At 46.3% G+C, this 26168-nt stretch overlaps 2 protein-coding genes across 2 annotated transcripts; one reads left to right on the top strand and one right to left on the bottom strand.

The window, feature by feature from the left end:
• The first annotated feature begins 16254 nt into the window (after positions 1 to 16254).
• LOC127346762 (probable ubiquitin-conjugating enzyme E2 23) lies at positions 16255 to 25171 on the top strand. The gene is made up of 5 exons (XM_051373031.1): positions 16255 to 17673; positions 22480 to 22602; positions 22697 to 23062; positions 24092 to 24164; positions 24471 to 25171. Exons 1-5 carry the CDS (start codon positions 16255 to 16257, stop codon positions 25169 to 25171), a joined length of 2682 nt encoding a protein of 893 aa, XP_051228991.1.
• Positions 17972 to 22197, bottom strand: LOC139830772 (uncharacterized). The gene is made up of 3 exons (XM_071819600.1): positions 21196 to 22197; positions 20678 to 20893; positions 17972 to 19909 (listed from the first exon to the last, which is right to left on the bottom strand). The coding sequence occupies exons 1-3, from the start codon at positions 22195 to 22197 to the stop codon at positions 17993 to 17995; spliced, it is 3135 nt and encodes a 1044-aa protein (XP_071675701.1). The 3' UTR covers positions 17972 to 17992.
• Positions 25172 to 26168: the final 997 nt, after the last annotated feature.

The following is a 26168-nucleotide window of genomic DNA, read 5'->3' on the forward strand; positions in this document are numbered from 1 at the left end:
ATGTAGTAATTGCTATTAATGTCTTGGGTAATGTGATACTTGGCAATTGTTGTGCTCATGATTAAGCTCTTGCATCATATGCTTTGCACCCATTAATGAAGAAATACATAGAGCATGCTAAAATTTGGTTTGCATGTTTGGTTTCTCTAAGGTCTAGATAATTTCTAGTATTGAGTTTGAACAACAAGGAAGACGGTGTAGAGTCTTATAATGTTTTCAATATGTCTTTTATGTGAGTTTTGCTGCACCGGTTCATCCTTGTGTTTGTTTCAAATAAGCCTTGCTAGCCTAAACCTTGTATCGAGAGGGAATACTTCTCATGCATCCAAAATCCTTGAGCCAAACAACACTATGCCATTTGTGTCCACCATACCTACCTACTACATGGTATTTTCCGCCATTCCAAAGTAAATTGCTTGAGTGCTACCTTTAAAATTCCATCATTCACCTTTGCAATATATAGCTCATGGGACAAATAGCTTAAAAACTATTGTGGTATTGAATATGTACTTATGCACTTTATCTCTTATTAAGTTGCTTGTTGTGCGATAACCATGTTCACTGGGGACGCCATCAACTACTCTTTGTTGAATTTCATGTGAGTTGCTATGCATGTTCGTCTTGTCTGAAGTAAGAGCGATCTACCACCTTATGGTTAAGCATGCATATTGTTAGAGAAGAACATTGGGCCGCTAACTAAAGCCATGATCCATGGTGGAAGTTTCAGTTTTGGACAAATATCCTCAATCTCATATGAGAAGAATTATTAATTGTTGTTACATGCTTATGCATAAAAGAGGAGTCCATTATCTGTTGTCTATGTTGTCCCGGTATGGATGTCTAAGTTGAGAATAATCAACAGCGAGAAATCCAATGCGAGCTTTCTCCTTAGACCTTTGTACAAAGTGCATAGAGGTACCCCTTTGTGACACTTGGTTAAAACATGTGCATTGTGATGATCCGGTAGTCCAAGCTAATTAGGACAAGGTGCGGGCACTATTAGTATACTATGCATGAGGCTTGCAACTTGTAAGATATAATTTACATGATACATATGCTTTATTACTACCGTTGACAAAATTGTTTCATGTTTTCAAAATAAAAGCTCTAGCACAAATATAGCAATCAATGCTTTCCTCTTTGAAGGACCATTCTTTTACTTTTATTGTTGAGTCAGTTCACCTATCTCTCTCTACCTCAAGAAGCAAACATTTGTGTGAACTGTGCATTGATTCTTACATACTTGCTTATTGCATTTGTTATATTGCTTTGCATTGACAACTATCCATGAGATATACATGTTACAAGTTGAAAGCAACCGCTGAAACTTAATCTTCCATTGTGTTGCTTCAATGTCTCTACTATGAATTTATTGCTTTATGAGTTAACTCTTATGCAAGACTTATTGATGCTTGTCTTGAAGTGCTATTCATGAAAAGTCTTTGCTTTATGATTTACTTGTTTACTCATGTCATATACATTGTTTTGATCGCTGCATTCACTACATATGCTTTACAAATAGTATGATCAAGGTTATGATGGCATGTCACTCCAGAAATTATCTTTGTTATCGTTTTACCTGCTCGGGACGAGCAGAACTAAGCTTGGGGATGCTGATACGTCTCCGACGTATCGATAATTTCTTATGTTCCATGCCACATTATTGATGTTATCTACATGTTTTATGCACACTTTATGTCATATTCGTGCATTTTCTGGAACTAACCTATTAACAAGATGCCGAAGTGCCAGTTCCTGTTTTCTGCTATTTTTGGTTTCAGAAATCCTAGTAACGAAATATTCTCGGAATCGGACGAAATCAACGCCCAAGTTCCTATTTTCACCGGAAGCATCCAGAACACCCGGGAAGGACCAGAGTGGGGGCACTGGGCCCCCAGACCATAGGCCGGCACGGCCCAGGCCCTGGCCGCGCCGCCCTATGGTGTCGTCGCCCCTTCGACGCTCCTGCGCCGCCTCTTCGCCTATTTAAAGCCCCTGGATCGAAAACCCTGAGACGATTGGCGAAAACCACAAAAACCTTCCAGAGCCGCCGCCATCGCGACGCCAAGATCTGGGGGACAGGAGTCTCTGTTCCGGCACGCTGCCGGAACAGGGAAGTGCCCCCGGAAGGCTTCTCCATCGACACCGCTGCCATCTCCACCGCCATCTTCATCACCGCTGCTGCTCCCATGAGGAGGGAGTAGTTCTCCATCGAGGCTCGGGGCTGTACCGGTAGCTATGTGGTTAATCTCTCTCCTATGTACCTCAATACAATGATCTCATGAGCTGCTTTACATGATTGAGATTCATATGAGTTTTGTATCACTACTATCTATGTGCTACTCTAGCAAAGTTATTAAAGTAGTTCTATTCCTCCTGCACGTGTGTAAAGGTGACAGTGTGTGCACCGTGTTAGTACTTGGTTTATGCTATGATCATGATCTCTTGTAGATTGCGAAGTTAACTATTGCTATGATAATATTGATGTGATCTATTCCCCCTACATATGCATGAAGGTGACAGTGTGCATGCTATGCTAGTACTTGGTTTAGTCTTTTGATCTATCTTACACTATAAGGTTACTAAAACATGAATATAATTGTGGAGCTTGTTAACTCCGGCATTGAGGGTTCGTGTAATCCTACGCAATGTGTTCATCATCCAACAAAAGTGTAGAGTATGCATTTATCTATTCTGTTATGTGATCAATGTTGAGAGTGTCCACTAGTGAAAGTCTAATCCCTAGGCCTTGTTCCTAAATACTGCTGCGTTACTACTGCTTGTTTACTGTTTCACTGTGTTACTACTGCTGCAATACTACCACCATCAGCTACACGCCAGCAAGCTATTTTCTGGCACCGTTGCTACTGCTCATATATATTCATACCACCTGTATTTCACTATCTCTTCGCCGAACTAGTGCACCTATTAGGTGTGTTGGGGACACAAGAGACTTCTTGCTTTGTGGTTGCAGGGTTGCATGAGAGGGATATCTTTGACCTCTTCCTCCCTGAGTTCGATAAACCTTGGGTGATCCACTTAAGGGAAAACTTGCTGCTGTTCTACAAACCTCTGCTCTTGGAGGCCCAACACTGTCTACAGGAAAGGAGGGGGAACGTAGACATCAAGTATACCGACATAGCTACTGCTAGAACCCGTAGTCCATGGGGAAACTACTCACGGAGCATGGCGGAGGCGATGGCGTTGATGGAGATGGCTTCCGGGGGCACTTCCCCGTTCCGGCAGGGTGCCGGAACAGAGTTCTGTCCCCCGAATTGGAGTTTCGCGACGGTGGCGGCGCCCCTGGAGTCTTTCTGGAGTTTCGTCAATTGGTACGGTGTTTTTAGGTCGAAAGGGATTTTATAGGCGAAGAGGCGGCGCAGGGGGGCACCTGGGGGCGCCTCACCCTAGGCCGGCGCGGCCAGGGTCTGGCCCGCGCCGCCTTGTGGTGTGGTGGCCCCTGGCCCCTCTCCGACTCTTCTTCGGTGTTCTGGAGCCTTCCGGGAAAAATAGGAGGTTTGGTGTTGATTTCGTCCAATTCCGAGAATATTGCCCGAACAGCCTTTCTGGAACCAAAAACAACAGAAAACAGGAACTGGCACTGTGGCATCTCGTTAATAGGTTAGTTCCGGAAAACGCATAAAATCATCATAAAGTGCAAGCAAAACATGTAAGTATTGTCATAAAACAAGCATGGAACGACAGAAATTATGGATACGTCGGGGACGTATCACAATGCAACAAAACTAAGATAAGGAGAGGTTGCTACAGTAGTAACAACTTCCAAGACTCAAATATAAAATAAAAGTGAAGTAGTAAAATCATGGGTTGTCTCCCACAAGCACTTTTCTTTAACGCCTTTCAGCTAGGCGCAGAAAGTGTATATCAAGTATTATCAAGAGACGAAGCATCAACATCATAATTTGTTCTAATGATAGAATCAAAAGGTAACTTCATTCTCTTTCTAGGGAAGTGTTCCATACCTTTCTTGAGAGGAAATTGATATTTAATATTATCTTCCTTCATATCAATGATAGCACCAACAGTTCGAAGAAAAGGTCTTCCCAATATAATGGGACAAGATGCATTGCATTCAATATCCAAGACAACAAAATCAACGGGGACAAGGTTATTGTTAACGGTAATGCGAACATTATCAACTCTCCCCCAAAGGTTTCTTTGTAGAATTATCAGCAAGATTAACATCCAAATAACAATTTTTCAATGGTGGCAAGTCAAGCATATTATAGATTTTCTTAGGCATAACGGAAATACTTGCACCAAGATCACATAAAGCATTACAATCAAAGTCATTGACCTTCATCTTAATGATGGTCTCCCAACCATCCTCTAGCTTCCTAGGAATAGAAGCTTCGCGTTCTAGTTTCTCTTCTCTAGCTTTTATGAGAGCATTTGTAATATGTTTCGTGAAAGCCAAATTTATAGCACTAGCATTAGGACTCTTAGCAAGTTTTTTGTAAGAACTTTATAACTTCAGAGATGTGGCAATCATCAAAATCCAAACCATTATAATCTAAAGTAATGGGATCATTGTCCCCAATGTTGGAAAAAAATTCAGCAGTTTTATCACAGGCAGTTTCAGCAGTTTTAGCAGTTTCAGGCAGTTTTTCACGCTTTGCATTAGAAGTGGAAACATTGCCAACACCAATTATTTTACCATTAATAGTAGGAGGTGCAGCAACATGTGGAGCATTAGCATTACTAGTTGTGGTAATAGTCCAAACTTTAGCTATATTATCTTCTTTAGCATTTTCTTCTTTTTCCCACCTAGCACGCAATTCGACCATCAATCTTATATTCTCATTAATTCTAACTTGGATGGCATTTACTGTAGTAAATTTTTTATTATTATTATTTTCATTAGGCATAACTTTCGATTTCAAAAGATCAACATCAGCAGCAAGACTATCGACTTTAGAAGCAAGTATATCAATTTTCCCAAGCTTTTCTTCAACAGATTTGTTAAAAGCAGTTTGTGTACTAATAAATTCTTTAAGCATAGCTTCAAGTCCAGGGGGTGTGTTCCTATTATTGCTATAATAATTCCCATAAGAATTACCATAACCGTTACCATTATTATAAGGATATGGCCTATAGTTGTTACTAGAATTGTTCCGGTAAGCATTGTTGTTGAAATTATTATTTTTAATGAAGTTCACATCAACATGTTCTTCTTGAGCAACCAATGAAGCTAATGGAACATTATTAGGATAAACATTAGTCCTACCATTCACAAGCATAGACATAATAGCATCAATCTTATCATTCAAGGAAGAGATTTCTTCGATAGAATTTACCTTCTTACCTTGTGGAGCTCTTTCCGTGTGCCATTCAGAGTAATTAATCATCATATTATCAAGAAGCTTTGTTGCGTCGCCTAGAGTGATGGACATAAAGGTACCAGCAGCTGAATCCAATAAGTTCCGTGAAGAAAAATTCAGTCCTGCATAAAAGGTTTGGATGATCATCCAAGTAGTCAGTCCATGGGTTGGGCAATTTTTAACCAAAGATTTCATTCTTTCCCATGCTTGTGCAACATGCTCATTATCCAATTGTTTAAAATTCATTATGCTACTTCTCAAAGATATAATTTTAGCAGGGGGATAATATCAGCAATAAAAGCATCCTTGCATTTAGTCTATGAATCAATACTATTCTTAGGCAGAGATAGCAACCAATCTTTAGCTCTTCCTCTTAATGAGAAAGGAAACAATTTTAATTTTATAGTGTCACCATCTACATCCTTATACTTTTGCATTTCACATAATTCAACAAAATTATTAAGATGGGCAGCAGCAGCATCAGAACTAACACCAGAAAATTGCTCTCTCATAACAAGATTCAGTAAAGCAGGTTTAATTTCAAAGAATTCCGCTGTAGTAGCAGGTGGAGCAATAGGTGTGCATAAGAAATCATTATTATTTGTGGTTGTGAAGTCACACAACTTAGTATTTTCAGGAGTACCCATTTTAGCAACAGTAAATAAAGCAAACTAGATAAAGTAAATGCAAGTAACTAATTTTTTTATGTTTTTGATATAGCAAACAAGATAGCAAATAAAGTAGAACTAGCAACTAATTTTTTGTGTTTTTTTTAGTGCAGCAAACAAAGTAGTAAATAAAATAAAGCAAGACAAAAACAAAGTAAAGAGATTGGAAGTGGAGACTCCCCTTGCAGCGTGTCTTGATCTCCCCGGCAACGGCGCCAGAAATTTAGCTTGACACGCATACAACACGCGACCGTTGGGAACCCCAAGTGGAAGGTGTGATGCGTACAGAAGTAAGTTTCCCTCAATTAGAAACCAAGGTTTATCGAACCAGTAGGAGTCAAGAAGCACGTTGAAGGTTGATGGCGGCGAAATGTAGTGCGGCGCAACACAAGGGATTCCGGCGCCAACGTGAAACCTGCACAACACAACCAAATTACTTTGCCCCAACGTGATAGTGAGGTTGTCAATCTCACCGGCTTGCTGTAACAAAGGATTAGATGTATAGTGTGGGTGATGATTGTTTACAGAAAACAGTAGAACAAGTATTGCAGTAGATTGTATTCGATTAAAAGAATGGACCGGGGTCCACAGTTCACTAGAGGCGTTGATGTCTACGGGAGCTTCTATTCTTGTAGACAGTGTTGGGCCTCCAAGAGCAGATGTTTGTAGAACAGCAGCAAGTTTCCCTTAAGTAGATCACCCAAGGTTTATCGATCTCAGGGAGGAAGAGGTCAAAGATATCTCTCTCATGCAACCCTGCAACCACAAAGCAAGAAGTCTCTTGTGTCCCCAACACACCTAATAGGTGCACTAGTTCAGCGAAGAGATAGTGAAATACAGGTGGTATAAATATATATGAGCAGTAGTAACGGTGCCAGAAAAGTGCTTGCTGGCGTGTAGTTGATGGTGGCGATATAGCAGGCAGTAGAAACGCAGTAAAACAGTAAATAAGCAGCGATAGCAGTATTTAGGAACAAGGCCTAGGGATTAGACTTTCACTAGTGGACACTCTCAACTTTGATCACATAACAGAATAGATAAATGCATACTCTACACCCTCTTGTTGGATGATGAACACCACTAACCGTGTAGGATTACACGAACCCTCAATGCCGGAGTTAACAAGCTCCACAATATTCAATGTTCATATTTAAATAACCTTAGAGTGCATGACAGATCAACACAACTAAACCAAGTACTAACGTAGCATGCACACTGTCACCTTCACGCTACGAAAGGAGGCATAGATCACATCAATACCATCATAGCAATAGTTAACTTCATAATCTACAAGAGATCACAATCATAGCCTACGCCAAGTAATAACACGGATGCACACACTGTCACCATTACACCGTGCAGGAGGAATAAACTACTTTAATAACATCAGTAGAGTAGCACATAGATAAATTGTGATACAAAACACATTGCAATCATAAAGAGATATAAATAAGCACTTCACTATGCCATTCATAACAGTGAATAAGTATTCTGTGAAATATAGCCTAAGAGACCCACACGGTGCACACACTGTCACCTTTACACACGTGGGACAAGGAGTCTCCGGAGATCACATAAGTAAAATTCACTTGACTAGCATAACGACATCTAGATTACAAGCATCATCATATGAATCTCAATCATGTAAGGCAGCTCATGAGATTATTGTATTGAAGTACATAGGAGAGATGAACCACATAGCTACCGGTACAGCCCCGAGCCTCGATGGAGAACTACTCCCTCCTCATGGGAGACAGCAGCGGTGATGAAGATGGCGGTGATGTCGATGGAGAAGCCTTCCGGGGGCACTTCCCCGTCCCGGCGGCGTGCCGGAACAGAGACTCCTGTCCCCCAGATCTTGGCTTCGCGATGGCGGCGGCTCTGGATGGTTTCTCGTACCGTGGCTTTTTCGTCTCGAGGTTTTAGGTCGAGGGGGCTTAAATAGGCGAAGAGGCGGCGTCATAAGGTCAACGAGGTGACAACACCATAAGGCGGCGCGGCCAGGGCCTGGGCCGCGCCGGCCTATCATCTGGGGCCCCTGTGGCCCCCTCTGGCGGCTCTCGGGTGTTCTGGATGCTTCCGGGGATTCTAAGATGCTGGGCGTTGATTTCGTCCGATTCCGAGAATATTTCCTTATTAGGATTTCTGAAACCAAAAACAGCAGAAAACAGCAACTGGCCCTTCGGCATCTCGTCAATAGGTTAGTTCCGGAAAATGCATAATAATGACATAAAGTATGCATAAAACATGTAGATATCATCAATAATGTGGCATGGAACATAAGAAATTATCGATACGTCGGAGACGTATCAGGCGTCTCTCCGATAAGAATAAGCATGTTGGGTGAACAAATTACAGTTGGGCAATTGACAAATAAAGAGGGCATGACCATGCACATACATGATATGATGAGTATAGTGAGATTTAATTGGGCATTACGACAAAGTACATAGACCGCTATCCAGTATGCATCTATGCCTAAAAAGTCCACCTTCAGGTTATCATCCGAACCCCTTCCAGTATTAAGTTGCAAACAACAGACAATTGCATTAAGTATGGTGCGTAATGTAATTAACAACTACATCCTTAGACATAGCATCGATGTTTTATCCCTAGTGGCAACATCACATCCACAACCTTAGAACTTTCTCACACCGTCCTGCATTTAATGGAGGCATGAACCCACTATCGAGCATAAATACTCCCTCTTGGAGTTAAGAGCAAAAACTTGGCCAGAGCCTCTACTAATAACGGAGAGCATGCAAGATCATAAACAACACATAGATAATAGATTGATAATCAACATAGAATAGTATTCTCTATTCATCGGATCCCAACAAACACAACATGTAGCATTACAGATAGATGATCTTGATCATGTTAGGCAGCTCACAAGATCCAACAATGAAGCACAATTAGGAGAAGACGACCATCTAGCTACTGCTATGGACCCATAGTCCAGGGGTGAACTACTCACTCATCACTCCAGAGACGACCGTGGCGGTGAAGAGTCCTCCGGGAGATAATTCCTCTCTCCGGCAGGGTGCCGGAGGCGATCTCCTGAATCCCCCGAGATGGGATTGGCGGCGGCGGCGTCTCTGGAAGGTTTTCCGTATCGTGGCTCTCGGTACTGGAACTATTATCGACGAAGGCTTCTTATAGTCGGAGAGGTAGGTCAAGGGGCGACGCGAGGGGCCCACACACTAGGGCCGCGCGGCCAGGGGGTGGGCCGCGCTGCCCTGGCGTGTCGCCACCTCGTCGCCCCACTTCGTTTCTCCCCCGGTGTTCTGGAAGCTTCGTGGAAAAATAAGATCCTGGGCGTTGATTTCGTCCAATTCCGAGAATATTTCCTTACTAGGATTTCTGAAACCAAAAACAGCAGAAAACAACAACTGGCTCTTCGGCATCTCGTTAATAGGTTAGTGCCGGAAAATGCATAAATATGACATAAAGTATGCATAAAACATGTAGGTATCATCAATAAAGTGGCATGGAACATAAGAAATTATCGATACGTTGGAGACGTATCATGTTGCTTCAATGCCTTTACTTAGAATCTATTGCTTTATGAGTTAACTCTTATGCAAGACTTATTGATGCTTGTCTTGAAAGTACTATTCATGAAAAGTCTTTGCTATATGATTCAGTTGTTCAGTCATTGTCTTTACCATTGCTTTGAATCTCTTCATTCATCTCATATGCTTTACAATAGTATGATCAAGATTATCTAAGTAGCATGTCACTTCAGAAATTATCTTTGTTATCGTTACCTACTCGAGGACGAGTAGGAACTAAGCTTGGGGATGCTGATACGTCTCCAACGTATCTATAATTTCTGATGTTCCATGCTTGTTTTATGACAATACGTACATGTTTTGTTCACACTTTATATCGTTTTGATGCATTTTCCGGAACTAACCTATTAACGAGATGCCGAAGTGCCAGTTCCTGTTTTCTGCTGTTTTTGGTTTCAGAAATCTTACACAGGAAAAGAAGCCAACAGTAGACAGCACCTGTTGATGTTCTGAATTTTTCGAAGAGGCATGATTGTTTTTCCAACGCAAGTATTGCATATAGAGTTTTGTTGACCATTCATGTGACTGTTGCATCAGCAGAACGGAGCTTTTCTAAGTCGAAGCTATTGAAGTCATATATGCGTACGACGATGACAAAACAAAGACTCTGATTTGGCGACAATATCACTTGAAAGTGAAATATTGGAGAAGATTTCTTATGAGGATATCATTGAAGATTTCATTTCGAAGAACCCTAAAAGAATGATGTTATTCAAATAATTATTATGCAATCGGGAGTTGACTTGGTATGATTCTTAATATATCTAATTCTTATGTAAAATATTATGACATAAGCAATATATATGTTGAATATTTCGAATTTGCTAGTACAATAGGGGGCCGTTTCCGAGTTTAGCACAGGGCCCGAATTTTGCCGGCCCGGCCCTAGTATGTAATCCTACCTAGACTCGAACTCCAACACTTAGTTATATTTTTTTTTTTGAGTGGAACAGCGTGACTTTATTTATTCAAACTATGAAAGTTTACAGGAATATTCAGGTCACAAGGTGGTGTCAATAACCAAACATGTCTACCAACATCTAAATAGACAACCGATCTTGAAAGCCTATGTGCCTCAGTGTTTGCCTCGCGCCGTTCGTGGACAAAAGTTGCCACCGAAAAATCCTCCCTCTTCTTCAAAATCTCCTTGATGATCATGCAATTCTGGCCACCCGGTGCACCTGAGTTGATATCCTTAACAACATTCAGACAATCAGATGCCACCAATATATTTCCCACTTGTAAGTCTTGTGCCAAACACATTGCTTCCGCACATGCAAGTGCTTCCAAGACTGATGGATCAGTGATGCCATCGTACACCAATGCTGATGCACCTCTGAATTTTCCAGAACTATCTCTGCACACCACACCAACCGCTCCTCGATGCTCCTGCTTTGCTACTGCAGCATCTGCATTTAATTTTAAAACATTTACAGGGGGAGGAGACCAACTAGGCCGAGTACCCCCACTCTTCTTCTCCTTCACCATTCTTGGCCTCGGTAGGGATTCCAACTCCGCTAGGTACCGAGTTATAAACACATGTGTAGACAAAGGTGATTGATACTCCCCTTCATGAATTACCTTCCTTCTTGCCCACCAGATGGACCATAGGGTAACAAGAGCTTCAATGAACTGAGCCTGGTTTAAGTGTTCACTCAATGAGAATAGCCACTGACGCGGATCAGCCGAGCGCTCACCATAAACTAGATCAGCAATATCATTATCTTTTAGAGCCCATACACTAGCAGCCATGTTACATTCCAGAAGAGAATGCCTCCAGTCATCCGTCGCCGCATTGCAAATACTACATATTGGCGTATTGGTCATGTGCCTGTGTGCACGAACTTCACCTGTTGGCAAAGATGCCCGGGCAAGTCTCCATGCAAAGATGCGTACTTTAGATGGTACCTTGACACCCCACAAGGATTTCCACCCTTTCTCATCACCTTCACTGCTAGACTGCTCTGCTCTTCCATCAAAATAGTTCTCTCGTCTCCTCTTGGTGTCAAGGATCATTCTATACGCTGATCTCACCGAAAACAGACCCTTGTCATCGTAATGCCAGCTCCAGAAATCAGCCTGCCGAATAAAGCTGATAGGAATTTTCACTATAGCCTCCACGTCCATCGGTAAAAAATGTTGCTCCAAGACTTCCATCTTCCACTTCCTGTTTACTGGACAGATCAGCTCTGAAACCAACACGGGCGTGACAACATCATCAGGATTAGAGATACAACAGATCGGTTTAAGAATATGATCCCTAGGAATCCAGTTGTCAGTCCAAACATTAGTCGTAAGGCCATCCCCAATTCTCCAAATAAGACCCAGTTTCAGCATATCTCTACCTTCACATAAGGAACGCCAAATCTGCGAGGGATTCGATCCCACTGCCGCATGTAGAATATCAGTGTTTGGGAAGTAGATCGCCTTCAATGTGCGCGCACTCAGAGACTCGGGATCTTGCAAAATCCTCCAGACTTGCCTAGACAACAAGGCTAAGTTAAAAATTTCCATGTCTCTAAAACCCAATCCACCTCTGTATTTTGGCATTACCATATCATCCCAGGCCACCCATGCTGTTTTCCTTTCTCCTTTTCTACTTCCCCACCAGAATTTTCTCACCATTGCGGATATATGATCAATGATACCTCTTGGCAATTTAAAAACAGCCATTGAGTAGGTTGGTATAGCTTGAATTACTGATTTAATCAAAATTTCCTTGCCACCTCCTGATAATGTCTTCTCCATCCAACCTTGTAGCCTCTTCCAAATTCTATCCTTTATGTACCCAAACGTTCCATTCTTTGTCCTCCCCACATCAGATGGTAGACCCAAGTATTTATCCTTCAGTGTCTCATTAGTCACTTCTAGGATAATCTTTATATTTTCCTTGACTATCCCTGGACACTTCTTACCGAAATACACAGACGATTTCTCATGGTTAATCCGCTGCCCCGACGCGTTACAATAAACATTCAGCACTTCCTTGAGTTTTATAGCTTCAACCGAGGTTGCTTTGCCAAATAAAATGAGATCATCAGCAAATAGCAAATGGTTAACTTTCGGGGCTGTTGCAGCCACTTGAATTCCAGCCAGAGAATCCGTCGTCATTGCATGCTTGAGCAAACAAGATAAACCCTCCGCTGCAAGCAAGAAAAGATATGGCGATATTGGGTCTCCTTGGCGAATTCCTCTACTCGGCTTGAATTCTTTTGTCTGGGCTCCATTAAACAAGATAGAGAACGTTACTGATCTCACTCCGCGCATCACAATTTGTACAAATCTCGGAGAAAAGCCCAGCCTAAGCATAATTGCTTCTAAATAATCCCATTCTAGGCGATCATACGCCTTCTGCATATCCACCTTGAGAGCCACATGAGCCCTTCTTTTACTCCTATTCTTCTTCATAAAGTGCAGGCACTCGTATGCCGTAATGACATTGTCAGTAATTAGGCGACCCGGAACAAAGGCCGACTGCTCTTCAGACACCACTTCAGGGAGAAAACTCTTCAAGCGATTAGCTAACACTTTGGATGCCAATTTAAACACCACATTGCATAGACTAATCGGCCTGAATTGAGAGAGGGAGGTGGGTTTTAGTACCTTAGGGATAAGTACAATGAACGTCCTATTAATCTCCTCTGGTGAGTCCTCTCCTTCCAGTATCCGAACGACAATCTTCGTTAATTCCTTGCCACACAACTGCCAATTCTTCTGGAAAAAATGAGCCGGAAAACCATCCGGACCCGGCGCTTTCGTGGGAAACATTTGAAAGAGTGCTTGTTTTACTTCCTCCATAGTATAGGCTGCATCAAGCACTCTGTTCATATCATCAGTCACCTTCCTTGGGACATGGGACAGGACCTCTTCGATACCAATAGTACCCTCCGCTTTGTAAAGGTCCTCATAAAAAACCACGGTCATCTCCTCCAACTCAGCTCTTGAAGTACAGACCGTTCCGTCCGCGCGCACTAGGCTTTCAACACAGTTCTTCTTCCTCCTATTATTCACTTTCTGATGGAAAAAGCGAGTGTTACGATCCCCATCGGCCAACCACTGAACTATTGCCCGCTGGCGCCACATCACCTCCTCCCTATAGCTGAGTTCAGCCATGCGCTCTTCCACCTTAGTCTCCTCATACGAGGGACCAACACGCAGCGGATTTGATCGCAGCTGATGTAGCTTTGCCCTTAGTTCACGCAGTTCTTTACGCACTGCGCCAAAGGATGATTTACCCCATGTCGTGAATGCACTTGCCGTCTCCCTCAACTTCTCATGGAGGTCATGGACTGTTTCGACTGCCCTCCCTTTCCATACATCAGTGAGCACCTTCTCGTAATCATCATGGCGCTCCCACATCACCTCATACCAAAACGGTTTAGCTAAAGCAATTCTCTGATTACCCGCTTCCATCTCATTTAGCAACAAAATTGGGGAGTGATCCGACTTTACCGCTGTTAGGTGAGTTACAGTGGCAAAAGGAAACCGATTGCACCACTCGCTAGAAGCAAGAACACGATCCAACCGGACTCTGCAGTATGCATTACCCTGTACTCTCCGCTCAAAGGTCCAATCCAAACCTCTGTATCCGATATCGCACAGCTGACATGCATCAACCACTTCACGAAATTTATTTATCTGTGTCATATCACGCTCGTTAGGACCCATCTGTTCTTCTCTTCTTAACACCTCATTAAAATCACCTATGCAAGCCCAGGGTAGATCACAATCTGCCTTGAGGAACCGCATCATGTCCCATGTCTGAAATCTCAGGTTTCGGTTTGCTTCTCCATACCACAAGGTCAGCCTCCACTCCTCCTTCCCTGGCTCCTCCACAACCATATCAATATGATATTTCGAAAAATTCCTGAGACGTAAATTCAAAGGATTCTTCCAATATAAACACAAACCTCCACTTCTTCCTGTGCTTCCCACACCATAGCTATGATCAAAGCCAAGACTCGCTGTTAAACCCTCCATCCGATACTTAGCAATTTGTGTTTCCACCAATCCTAGTATCGCCGGCGCATGCACGCGAGCTAAGTCGCGCACCTCATAGACTGTCGCGGGATCGCCCAGCCCACGACAGTTAAAAGACATGGTACTCATTGGGCCCGGCGGTCCTCCTCGGAGGCCGCCTCTGTCGCCATGACAATATTTTCAGTAGACTCACTCGCCGTAGCATTTGACCCTTTCTTCGATCTCTTCTTCTCTCTAGGTGATTTGTATCCCGGAGGCGGTGGAGGAACCATCTGTGGATCAATCACAGGCAGCGTCCCTTTACCTCCATCGTCCAGCTCTAGATTTGTCTCATCCTCATCTGGGTAGATCAGTACACGTGCTGCATCTCCTTTCTCCTTATTAGTATCACCATCCTCTTCCATTGCCGAGCCATTCTTGGCCGGGCTCGATGCTGTGTCAGATAGCTCACCCTCCTTCTCATACATCTCATTAGACGGGCGCTTCCGTGCCACAATATCGCCTCTTCCTCCCCTAGCTCTTCCCCCAAATCTCCCAGCCATACCACCCCGAGGGGCAAACATGGTTCCAGCCGATGACCTCCTCTGTGCGAACAACCATTTGCCCCACTGCACTTTCTCAGGTGGGTGAACCCCATCCCCACATTCTTCCATGTCGTGCCCCATTACACCGCACACAGCACAAAAATATCCAATCTTCTCGTACTTCACATGTAATAACATCCTCTTTGACCCTCCTAAATTCAGTGGTGCAAATCGGATCAGAGGCTCATTGACTTTGATAATTGCACGCACCCTGACATAATCTCCTTCAAAGAAACGCTGGTGATTCATCTCCACGCTCTTCACCTGCCCTATCCTTCTCGCCAGTTGATCAACTATTTCAGCTTCCCTATAGAGTTCCGGGATAGAATGAATCTGCGCCCACACTGCCACCCGATCAAGCACCACATCTTCAGGCCTAGATATGCCATCATATTCAGCTATAACAACCACTAACTTCCTGAAGAGCCAAGGCCCCTGGTTCATCACCTTATTCCAGTCCCCAAGACATGAAAACTTGAACGTGAACAAGTTATCATCTACCTCTCTCATCTCCGGATCTTGGGCTAAGCCCCATACATAACGCAGGGTACTGAACAATGCCTCTGAACTGAAGGGTTTAGTGGTGTTCACACGCGCCACAGCAAGCCATCGTGCCTTCTTCTTCAACGCCGCCAGAGCCGAGTCGCCTATGAACACATCATCGAGCTCCCCCTCTCTCAACTCCAAGAACTGCATGGCTCTCGCCAGGCTCTCATCACCCTCGATAGCCCCTTCCGCCGCTGACGAACTTCCTCCTCCCGACGCCATCCCGCGATCAGATCTAACCTTAGAACTCAGAGACGCTAGCCAAGGCCGGGTAGATAGACGAGCTATCCCCTTGATCAGCCCGAACAAACGCTCTGAAACCAGGAAAAGAACGATCAGATTGCTCCAGCGATCGTAGAACTCACGTCGGAGACAGAGTCGCCGGCGGAGTATAAAACCCTAGATCGCCTAGGGTAGTCTTTCGGAGGTAGAAGAACCTCACTTAGTTATATATGTAGCGACGGCTAGCTAGCTCCATACACACGCCGGCCTTGGATCAGGAAGAACTTGATCTTCGGACTTCGATCGAGAAAAAAAGCCTAATTAAGATAAGAATAAGATGGACGTCGCCGTTGCCGACGAGAAGGCCGCTGCTGCATATGTTGAACTTTATTGGCTAGACCTATTGAGTTTCCGAGCGGTGCGTGGTAGCGGCCCCGTCTACCGCGGCCTGGTGCTTCAGGACGCCGACGCGCTCCTGTTGGTCCGCCTCGACGGCTCCCTGGCGAGGGAGTCCGTCGACCTCAAGATCCTTGACAGGAGCGCTCTCCATGTCGGCCAGATCGTCGTGTCCGCGTCCGACGTCGGTGGGCAGATCGGCGTCGTCACCGGCGTCACCACCGTTCTGGACCTCGCCGACCTAAACGACAGCGGCAAAGCGACGAAAGTCATCAGGGGCGTGTCACCCTCCCGCGTGCGGCGCGTCAGGGCGCTCAGCCTGGGCGACTACGTCGTGTCCGGGGCGTGGCTGGGCCGGGTGGTGGAGGTGTCCCTCGACGCCGATGTCATGTTCGACGACGGCGCTGTCTGCAGGGTCAGCGACGTCGAGTCCACGGACCTAAGACCGGAGAATCCAGAAGCTTTTTACCGTCCCCAGATGAACACCGTATTCTACCCTAGGAGGCGTGTCGTCACCGGCGACTCGGCGGCCATCTTCGAGGAGGCGCGGTGGCTAAAGGGCCACTGGAAGCCAGACCGCGAAGTAGGCACGGTGGTCAACGTGGAGATGGCCGGCGTCTATGTGTACTGGATCGCGTCCGCGCAACACGGCACCAACGAGCAGCTCGTCCTTGAGCTCGCTCCTCCGGTCTACCAGAGTCCTGACAGCCTAACATTTTTCTGCTCGGCGCCCGATTGCAGTTGGGGTTTAGGTGACCGTGTCTTTCTTACCGACGCTTCCGTGTCTCTTCCTGACAATCACCACCCGGATGACCAACAACAGCCCACCACCATGGCTGTCTACAGAACTCGCACCACCGTCGACGTGCTGTGGCAAGACGGCACGCGGCAACATGGAGCACGATCGACGTCCCTCGCCCCCTCCAGCTACATGAACGAGCATGGGTTTTTCCCAGGGCAGTACGTCGTCGACAATGCTTGTACCGATGACATAATCGATGGCACCACCGGCGCCGGAGATGACAACATGGTAGCTACACATAGTGGATCGACGGCAAGGCGCGTCGGCGTCGTACGGAGTCCAAATTCCAAAGACCAAACGCTAGACGTGTCGTGGCTGCACCCTGACAACTGGGAGGTCCAATGCGACGACACAGTGAGTGTGTATGATCTGGGCACGGACCCTGACCACTCTGTATTCTACGGAGACGTAGTCGTTCGTCTCTTGTCAGACATCACCGGAGGTACACCACTGGCACATGACAAGAGCGCCCCCGACGATCTTTCATGGGTCGGACATGTTGTTGACCTTCATGACGGCCACGTCCAAGTGAAGTGGGGGGATTGCAGTACGTCAACGGTATGCATACATCGCCATATGCATTACTTCCTCCGTTGCATATTAGTTGTCGGTCGCGGATTCGGATCATCTAAATAACGAGAACTAATATGGAACGGAGGAACTACATGTTACTTTCCTCCAGCCCACCACAAAGGGACAACTTAGTCCTCTTATCTCTCTCTACTTCTGTAGAAAGGTTGCTAGGGTTTGGGGGAAGCCTCTCACGGTAATACGTGGGGTTCCAGGTGTTTATATAATGGGCCAAAGGCCAAGAGTTAGAGTACAATACAATTAGGGTACAAAAGTAAAAGAACTACTATACACGCTAATACATACGCTAACACCCCCCCGCAGTCACAGCGGGAGGTTCTCGAACGCAGAGACTGGATCGAAAGTCAAGAAATAGCTGAGTCGGCAACCCCTTTGTCATCACATCAGCAAACTGAAGCGCAGAGGGAACATGTAGAACACGAACTTCCCCAAGGGACACCTTCTCGCGAACGAAGTGAATGTCAATCTCAATATGTTTGGTGCGGCGGTGTTGCACCGGATTAGAGGACATGTAGATAGCAGAGACGTTGTCACAGAAGACAACGGTCGCAGAACTGAGAGGTCGATGAAGCTCCTGCAATAGCTGGCGGAGCCAACAGCACTCAGCAACCACATGTGCCACGGCTCGGTACTCAGCTTCTGCACTAGAGCGAGAAACGGTGGTCTGCCTCTTGGATGACCAAGAGATCAGGCTATCACCATAGTATACGCAGTATCCCGATGTAGAGCGGCGTGTGTCAGGACACCCAGCCCAGTCAGCATCGGAGTAGGCGGTAAGAGCTGTAGAAGAGGACGCGGACAGATGAAGGCCGAGATCCAAGGTTCCACGAACGTAGCGGAGAACACGCTTCACAAGAGCAAGATGTGGCTGTCTGGGAGCATGCATATGAAGACATATCTGCTGTACCACGTATGAAAGGTCCGGACGCGTCAGAGTAAGGTACTGAAGAGCACCTGCAAGACTCCGGTAATCCGTAGCATCAGTGACGAGTTCACCTTCAATGTCAGAGAGCTTGGCCTGAGTATCGATCGGTGTGGTACAGGGATGACAGTCAGACATGCCAGCCCGTTGAAGGAGATCAACGGCGTACTGGCGCTGAGACAGAAACAGCCCAGTAGAAGAGCGACGAACAGCAATACCCAGGAAGAAGTGTAGGTCGCCGAGATCAGTCATAGCAAACTCACTGTGTAATCTGTCTAGAAGATGCTGCAGAAACGCAGATGATGAAGCAGTGACTATGATGTCGTCAACATACAGCAGGAGATAGGCTGTGTCAGCAGCAGACCGAAGAACAAACAGTGATGTGTCCGTCACGGATGCAACAAAGCCAATGGTGGAGAGATAAGCAGCAAATCGTTGGTACCAGGCACGAGGAGCTTGCTTCAAACCATAGAGGGACTTGTGCAGACGGCAAACATGATCGGGATGAGCAGGATCAACAAAGCCAGGTGGCTGCTGACAATAGACAACCTCATCCAGATAGCCATTGAGAAAGGCGTTCTTCACATCAAGCTGGCGAATTGGCCATGAACTGGAAACAGCAATCTGAAGGACCAGACGGATCGTGGCTGGTTTAACAACCGGACTGAAGGTCTCATCGTAGTCCAAACCGGGGCGTTGGGAGAACCCACGCAGAACCCAACGAGCCTTATAGCGAGCCAAGGTACCATCGGAGTGAAACTTATGACGAAAAATCCACTTCCCGGAGACCACATTTGCCTGAGGTGGACGCGGAACAAGAGACCAAGTTTTGTTGTCCAGGAGAGCTTGGTGTTCGTCAGCCATGGCTTGACGCCAGAGAGGATCTTGCATTGCTTGTCGGAATGTCGTGGGCACGGGAGGGGCCACGGAGTCCACAGCAGAAAGATCCAGGCGACGAACAGGACGAGGCACACGACCAGAGCGTGTCGGCTTGGGTGCAGAAGGCTCGGGCCGGGCAGCGGCGCGCGAGCGAGGCGAGACAGGCGCGGGAGCACTGGGTCCTGCCGTGGCAGACGAAGAGGTCGGGGCAGGCTGCCGTGGCTGCCGTTGCTGCCGTGAGGCAGCGACCGGCGATCCCACTGCCGCGGGTGGAGAAGCAGCCGAGCGTGCGGGAGTGCGGGGTGGCACGGGCGGGGCTGGCTTCCGTATGTCGGTGAAGAGGAAGTCCAGCCGCCGTGGCGTGGGCGTGGCAGTAGACACGCCCGAAGTGGTCGCTGCAAGCTGAAACGGAAATACACCTTCGTCGAAAACAACATGTCGAGAGATTATTATTTTCCCGGAGGATGGATCAAAGCAGCGGTAGCCACGGTGTTGAGACGGATAGCCAAGAAACACGCATGGGACCGATCGGGGGCGAAGTTTGTGTGCAGCCGTAGATGCAACATTGGGATAGCAGAGACATCCGAAGACACGCAACGAGTCATATTTGGGAGAACGACCATAGAGTTGTGTGTACGGAATCATTGACCCAATGGCCTTGCAAGGACGGCGATTAAGGAGAAAGGTCGCGGCAGCAAGAGCTTCAGCCCAAAAACTCTCAGGCATGTGAGCGTGAAACATGATGGTGCGCATTGTATCGTTGATGGTACGAATGGCACGCTCAGCCTTGCCATTTTGTTGTGAAGTGTAAGGACACGACAGACGGAGAGTGGTGCCGTGTTGTGCAAGAAGATCATCAACGACAGAGTTAAGGAACTCGGTGCCGTTGTCCGTTTGCATGGAACGGATGGTGGTACCAAACTGAGTGCGTACATAGGCGAAAAATTTAGCAAGAGTGCTGGAGACGCTAGATTTTTGGCGTAGCGGAAATGACCAGTAAAAGTGAGAATAATCATCGACAATAACAAGGTAATATCGAAAACCAGAATTACTAATAATGGGTGATGTCCACAAATCACAATGTATCAACTCAAACTTGGTACTAGACGCAGAAGTAGACGAACTAAACGGAAGGCGCACATGTTTGCCTAGCTGACAGGCATGACAGACATGAGGCCGCCGCAATTTATTACACTTGATAAAAGAAAGACTCTGGAGCGCCGACATAGCATCGTGACCAGGATGACCAAGTCTTTGGTGCCAGAGATCGGCGTTGGTGGAGACAAGCATGGCGGTGGTGGGTGGTGCTCGACGAGGGGTGCCAGGAAACGTGTAGAGATCCCCTTCACTATTGCAGCGAAGGATCACACGACGAGTCTTCAGGTCCTTCACAGAAAAACCAAGAGAGTCAAACTCAACAGAACATGAATTGTCACGAGTAAATTTGCGAATAGATAGGAGATTGCGAATTAAACGTGGGACAAGGAGAACATGGTTGAGTTTAAACACATGACCAGAAGGAGAGCGAAAAGAGGTGGAGCCATAGGAAGAGATTGGTACAGAGGTACCGTTCCCAACAAAGGACGAAGTGTGGAGAGGAGAGAGGGGCGGAGAACTGGATGTTACCCTCGTCGTTCGTCATGTGAGACGTGGCGCCAGAGTCCATGACCCAGCCACCCTGCTGGTACAGCGAGTTGAGGGCAGCGATGAGGCCGGCGTTGTCCCAGGCAGGCGAAGGCGATGTCGAGGTCGAGGGCGCGGACTGGAACATGGGCGCGTTGATTGTCGTGTAGGCCTGAGGACGGGGGCCGAGGATGCCAGCGCCCGTAGGAGGGCGCCACCGTCCGCCGCCGTGGGAGATGCGTAACCTGGGGGCCCGTAGGCGCAGGGGTGGGCGCGCGGTTGGGCGCGGCGGCCTGGGCGGTGGCGGTCTTCTTCTTGCCCTTGCGAGACCGGCCAGAGTTGGACGACCCGCCTTGACAGGCTGTGCCCGCGCACGGTGGTGTAGGAGGCGCCGGGCGCATGGCCTGGGCGACGAGGGCAGTGGAGGCGGCGTTAGCAGCCGCGTTGGCCTGTTGCATCTCCTCCATGAGGAGCATGCTCCGAACACGGATGAAGGTGGGCAGCGGGTCCGTCATGGAGATCACGGTGGCCGCGGAGGAGAACCGAGGCCCGAGGCCGCGCAGAGTGTTGAGGACGAGCGCGCGGGCCGAGACCGGGGAGTCGTTGTCGGCGAGGGCGTCGGAGAGTTGCTTCTGGCGGCGGCAGTACTCGGTGATGGAGGACGTGCCCTGGACCAGCTGGCGAAAGTCGTTGTCGAGGTAGATCGCCTTGCTGGCCTTGTTGGCGGAGAAGAGCTCGTAGATGGCCAGCCAGAGCTGGCGGGCGGTCTGGTTGCTGGCGAGGACCATGTCGGCGACGTCCTCGTCGATGGCCGCGTGCAGATGGTTGAGCACGGTGTAGTCCTCCGCCATCCATGCGCCGTTGGTAGGAGCAGCCTGAGTGGTGCCGTCGATGTGGCCGATGAGGCCGGCACGGCCGAGCGAGGCGCGGAGGTAGATCGCCCACTTGGTGTAGTTCCCGGCGTCAAAGGAGAGGACGACGGGCGAGACGGAGCGGGCAGCACCGGCGGGAGACAAAGCGCCCGCGGTGGTGGACACGATGGCTCCGGAGGTGGAGTTGAGGGCCATCGTGGGGTGCAGCGGAAGGTGAGGCCGGCGGCTAGATGAACTAGGGCGGCGGCTAGGGTTTTGGATCGGGAGAGATCAATCTGATACCATGTAGAAAGGTTGCTAGGGTTTGGGGGAAGCCTCTCACGGTAATACGTGGGGTTCCAGGTGTTTATATAATGGGCCAAAGGCCAAGAGTTAGAGTACAATACAATTAGGGTACAAAAGTAAAAGAACTACTATACACGCTAATACATACGCTAACAACTTCACTTAACAATTGCTTTGCATATGATGTTTCAGGTATTGCCCCATGAGATCAGTATCGCCAACAAGGAAGACTACACACAACTGCTGGCTAAAATGGGCGACTGGGCGGAGGAGGGCGCCGTTGATGCTACAGAAGAATTGTGTGCTGCTAATACGGTACCTATCCACTCCAATAGAAACATTATTGCATGCATCATGCACCTTAACATGTAAAACCTGAACAATGATGTGGCAATATTTCCAATTGCAGGAAAATCAACAAGATAATCCAGCAGATGCTAGAACCGTCGAAGGCGGCATGATTGAAGAAGGCAGTGATGGTTCCATGAATGAATTAGATGGTCCTGCTACAACCACGCAGAATGTGGAAGTGACCGAGCATGTTGTAACTATAGCTAGTCACGAAGATCCTAACGTTGGTAGCACTCTGACTGAGGGCGGCTTTGCTCTAGTTACAAGAAGCAATGCAAGTGACGGGGAGGACGACTCTGCAGAAGATCTGGTGGTGATCAAGGCCACATATGCCACTCGAGATGATGATCCTTCTAAGTTCCCACGTTTTGATATAGTGCCGAGCCCACCGGCCGATCACATTTACCTTGACACCAAGGAGCAGGTATACTCTCCTTTTCCCCTTATACTCTCACATTATGCACGGTCAAAATCTCTCTTTTTTTTTGCCGGGAAAATCTCTCTAATTATTCTTAAATAGTATAAGCCAAAACCCTGTGTGCATCCAGCTTATTCTACAAAAGACAAGAAACATTTTTCTACAGGTTTTCACAACAATGAATATAAAAAAAATGCCAGAACAATTAAGGGAATACCAACTAATAGTTTGGATTTTTTTTGGGTAAAATATGCCTATCTCTAGCTGACGTGTGTATGAGCTATTCTGAGTTCCCAACTCTTGAAGATAACCATTAAAAAAACTCTATAGAGTAATCCCTAATGTGAGGCTGTTTTTTTTAAAATTTTTAGCTTCTATCTTATATACCCAGAAATATGGAGTGCCCGCTGATATGTACCTTTTTTTCGTTAAGCGTATGTTAATTTAGCCCCACTTACTGATAGTTTCATGGCTTCACCCCCTACGTGCCCATATTATTTCAGTTTTTTGTAAAAAAATATATAGCGTTATTCACCATAGAATAGTTCGTCCGAGAGATATACACCTCTATCTTTTAAATATTCTTGTTGTAAATACAACATCTGATCTACCACAAATAGTAGATTTTTGTACTATATAGTTCCCTACATAGTCCATTGTATCTATCAATAATTTAAGATAATCAACCACATAGTACTTATGACAGTGTCAAAGACATTTAGTATTAGGGTAATACGTATTTGGACAATATATGCAACGAAAATTATTCATTGGATTCATATTCAAAAGAGGTTTCCAATCATTTTTTTGGCATATTACTTATAATTTCTGACCAAATTAATGGTTGAAGTTTTCTCAAAGTGTGTATTACCCTAATAAACCGATATGGAGGGAGTAGTATGTATGACGTTGCTTCATGTAGGTTCAAGAAACTACAGTAGTACGTCGAATGAGAGGCTGGTTTAAAATCCAATGGTTAGTTGAACAATAAACTGCGTTGACCAATGCTCTTTCTTTTGTCGAATGAACTTGCAGGGCAGCAAATACGGAAAGAAGTGGGTCACGATGGTGCAGAAGGAGTGGAAAATACTGGAGAACAGCTTACCAGGTACATATAAGTGACCTTAGCCCGAGCGTGCCCTTTGCATGCAACGTTCAAAATCGTAGAAAACCATAATTGCATCCTCTCATCTAAAAAATGTTACTAGTTTTCTTTTCTCAAGTGAAAATTTACAAACTATGACCTAATTTATAAAGCAAAACCATAACCGTTTATAATACCATATCTACAGCATTATATATCCAAAGATACTTCTCCTTATTTAATACTATTTATTTTGACATGGAGTTTATATGTTGTTATAATTACTTAATTGGATGAAATTGACATATCAATATGTTGCTACGTATGCAGACACCATCTACGTGCAGGCGTTCGAGGACCGCATGGACTTACTCCGGACAGTTATGGTGGGCGCTAGAGGGACACCATACCACAATGGGCTTTTCTTCTTCGATATGCAGTTACCACCGTCCTACCCAGCCGAGCCTCCGCAGGTGTACTACCACTCCTTTGGCCTACGACTAAATCCCAACCTTTACGAGTGTGGTAGAGTGTGCCTTAGCTTGTTGAATACCTTCGGTGGCGAGGGCACTGAGGTGTGGTCACCGAGAATGTCAAGCCTACTCCAGATCGTTGTCTCCCTACAAGCTCTGGTTCTCAACGACCAGCCCTACTACAACGAAGCTGGCTATGAGCAGCTGGTTGACACGTCGGAGGGCCACCGCAATGCGCTGCCCTATAGCGAGAAGGCCTTCTTGCTCACTCTGCGAACTGCGCTCCACCTGTTGCGCCAGCCGCCAAAAGGTTTTGAGAAGTTTGTCAAGGATCACTTCTGCCGATGCGGGAGGTACGTGCTCGAGACATGCCAGGCGTACTTGCATGGATGCGTGGCTACCGATCATGGGAGCACGGAGTTACTATGCTCGACCGGCTTTAGGATCGCGCTTGCCAATTTGGTACCGAGGCTCATGACCATGTTCAAAGAGATTGGTGCCGAAGATTGCAACCCGAGCTTTCTCACGACTGGCGCCGAAGATTGCGACCAGAGCTAGATAATGTTTTCTTGGCCCTATGCGGATGCCGCTTGCAATCCTAGGCACAACCCCATAGTCTCTGATAGGATATATCTTCAGCTGGAACAACAATATTGTTAACAAAAAGTATTGCAGTTTGCATTTTATTGTGGGGTTATAGTGGGTATTGGATGAGACCCACCGTATATTTTTTAACAATCTATACCATGATATATTTATAGTAGCAAATAGTACGTGGTAGATATACATAACCTATTTCCAGCAATTGTACAAAATTAAGTTTAAAAGAAACGGATAAAAATTTCAGGTCTTCAAACTTTGTATTCTTATATCGCCCAACTTTATTTTTTTTGAAAGCAGCCAAAGAAAAGTAAGATCTTTACTATTATATTCGAGTTGGTACGTCATCAAACATGTTTGATGTCAAAGATTGGAGACATCTTAACCGTCAAATTGTATTAAACACCGCCCGCTTGATACCTAGCCGTCCGTCCGATCCACCTACTCAAAATCTCCTAAACGCGGATTACTTTCCAAAATCAACGGTCAAGAATAATAAAACTATCATGCCAGATAAGGAAGTAAATAACCAGTATTAGTTGTGAGATAGCCACAATCGCGCGATAGGCAGGATCAAATAATCGCCACAATCAATTAGTAGATTGATTCCTCACGGATAGCTCCTATTACCAAGGAAAAATGGGAGCACTGCAGGCTAACTCTTCGGAGTGGAGGCGTCTGTGTATTCCCCTCCTCTTGGTGGCCAGCCGCCATACTCGTGGTCTCGTAGTCTCGCGGTCTCTCCGGTGGTCGCATCCGCCACGGTGAGCAGCAGAGGGCAGGGGCAAGCGAGCCAAGACCAGCTTACACGAGGGCTGGTATCCTCCGGATGACGTGTTCCAGTCCTCACTCGTCCTTTCTAGCCTCTCCGCCTTCTTCCCTCTGAAATCCCCCTCCATCATCTCCAGGGAGCTCGTATTGGTTGGGTTGCCTTGCACCGACGTTGCTTTTTTCT

The sequence above is a fragment of the Lolium perenne genome, chromosome 4 (genome assembly GCF_019359855.2).
Source record: "Lolium perenne isolate Kyuss_39 chromosome 4, Kyuss_2.0, whole genome shotgun sequence".
Classification (NCBI taxonomy): Eukaryota; Viridiplantae; Streptophyta; class Magnoliopsida; order Poales; family Poaceae; genus Lolium; species Lolium perenne.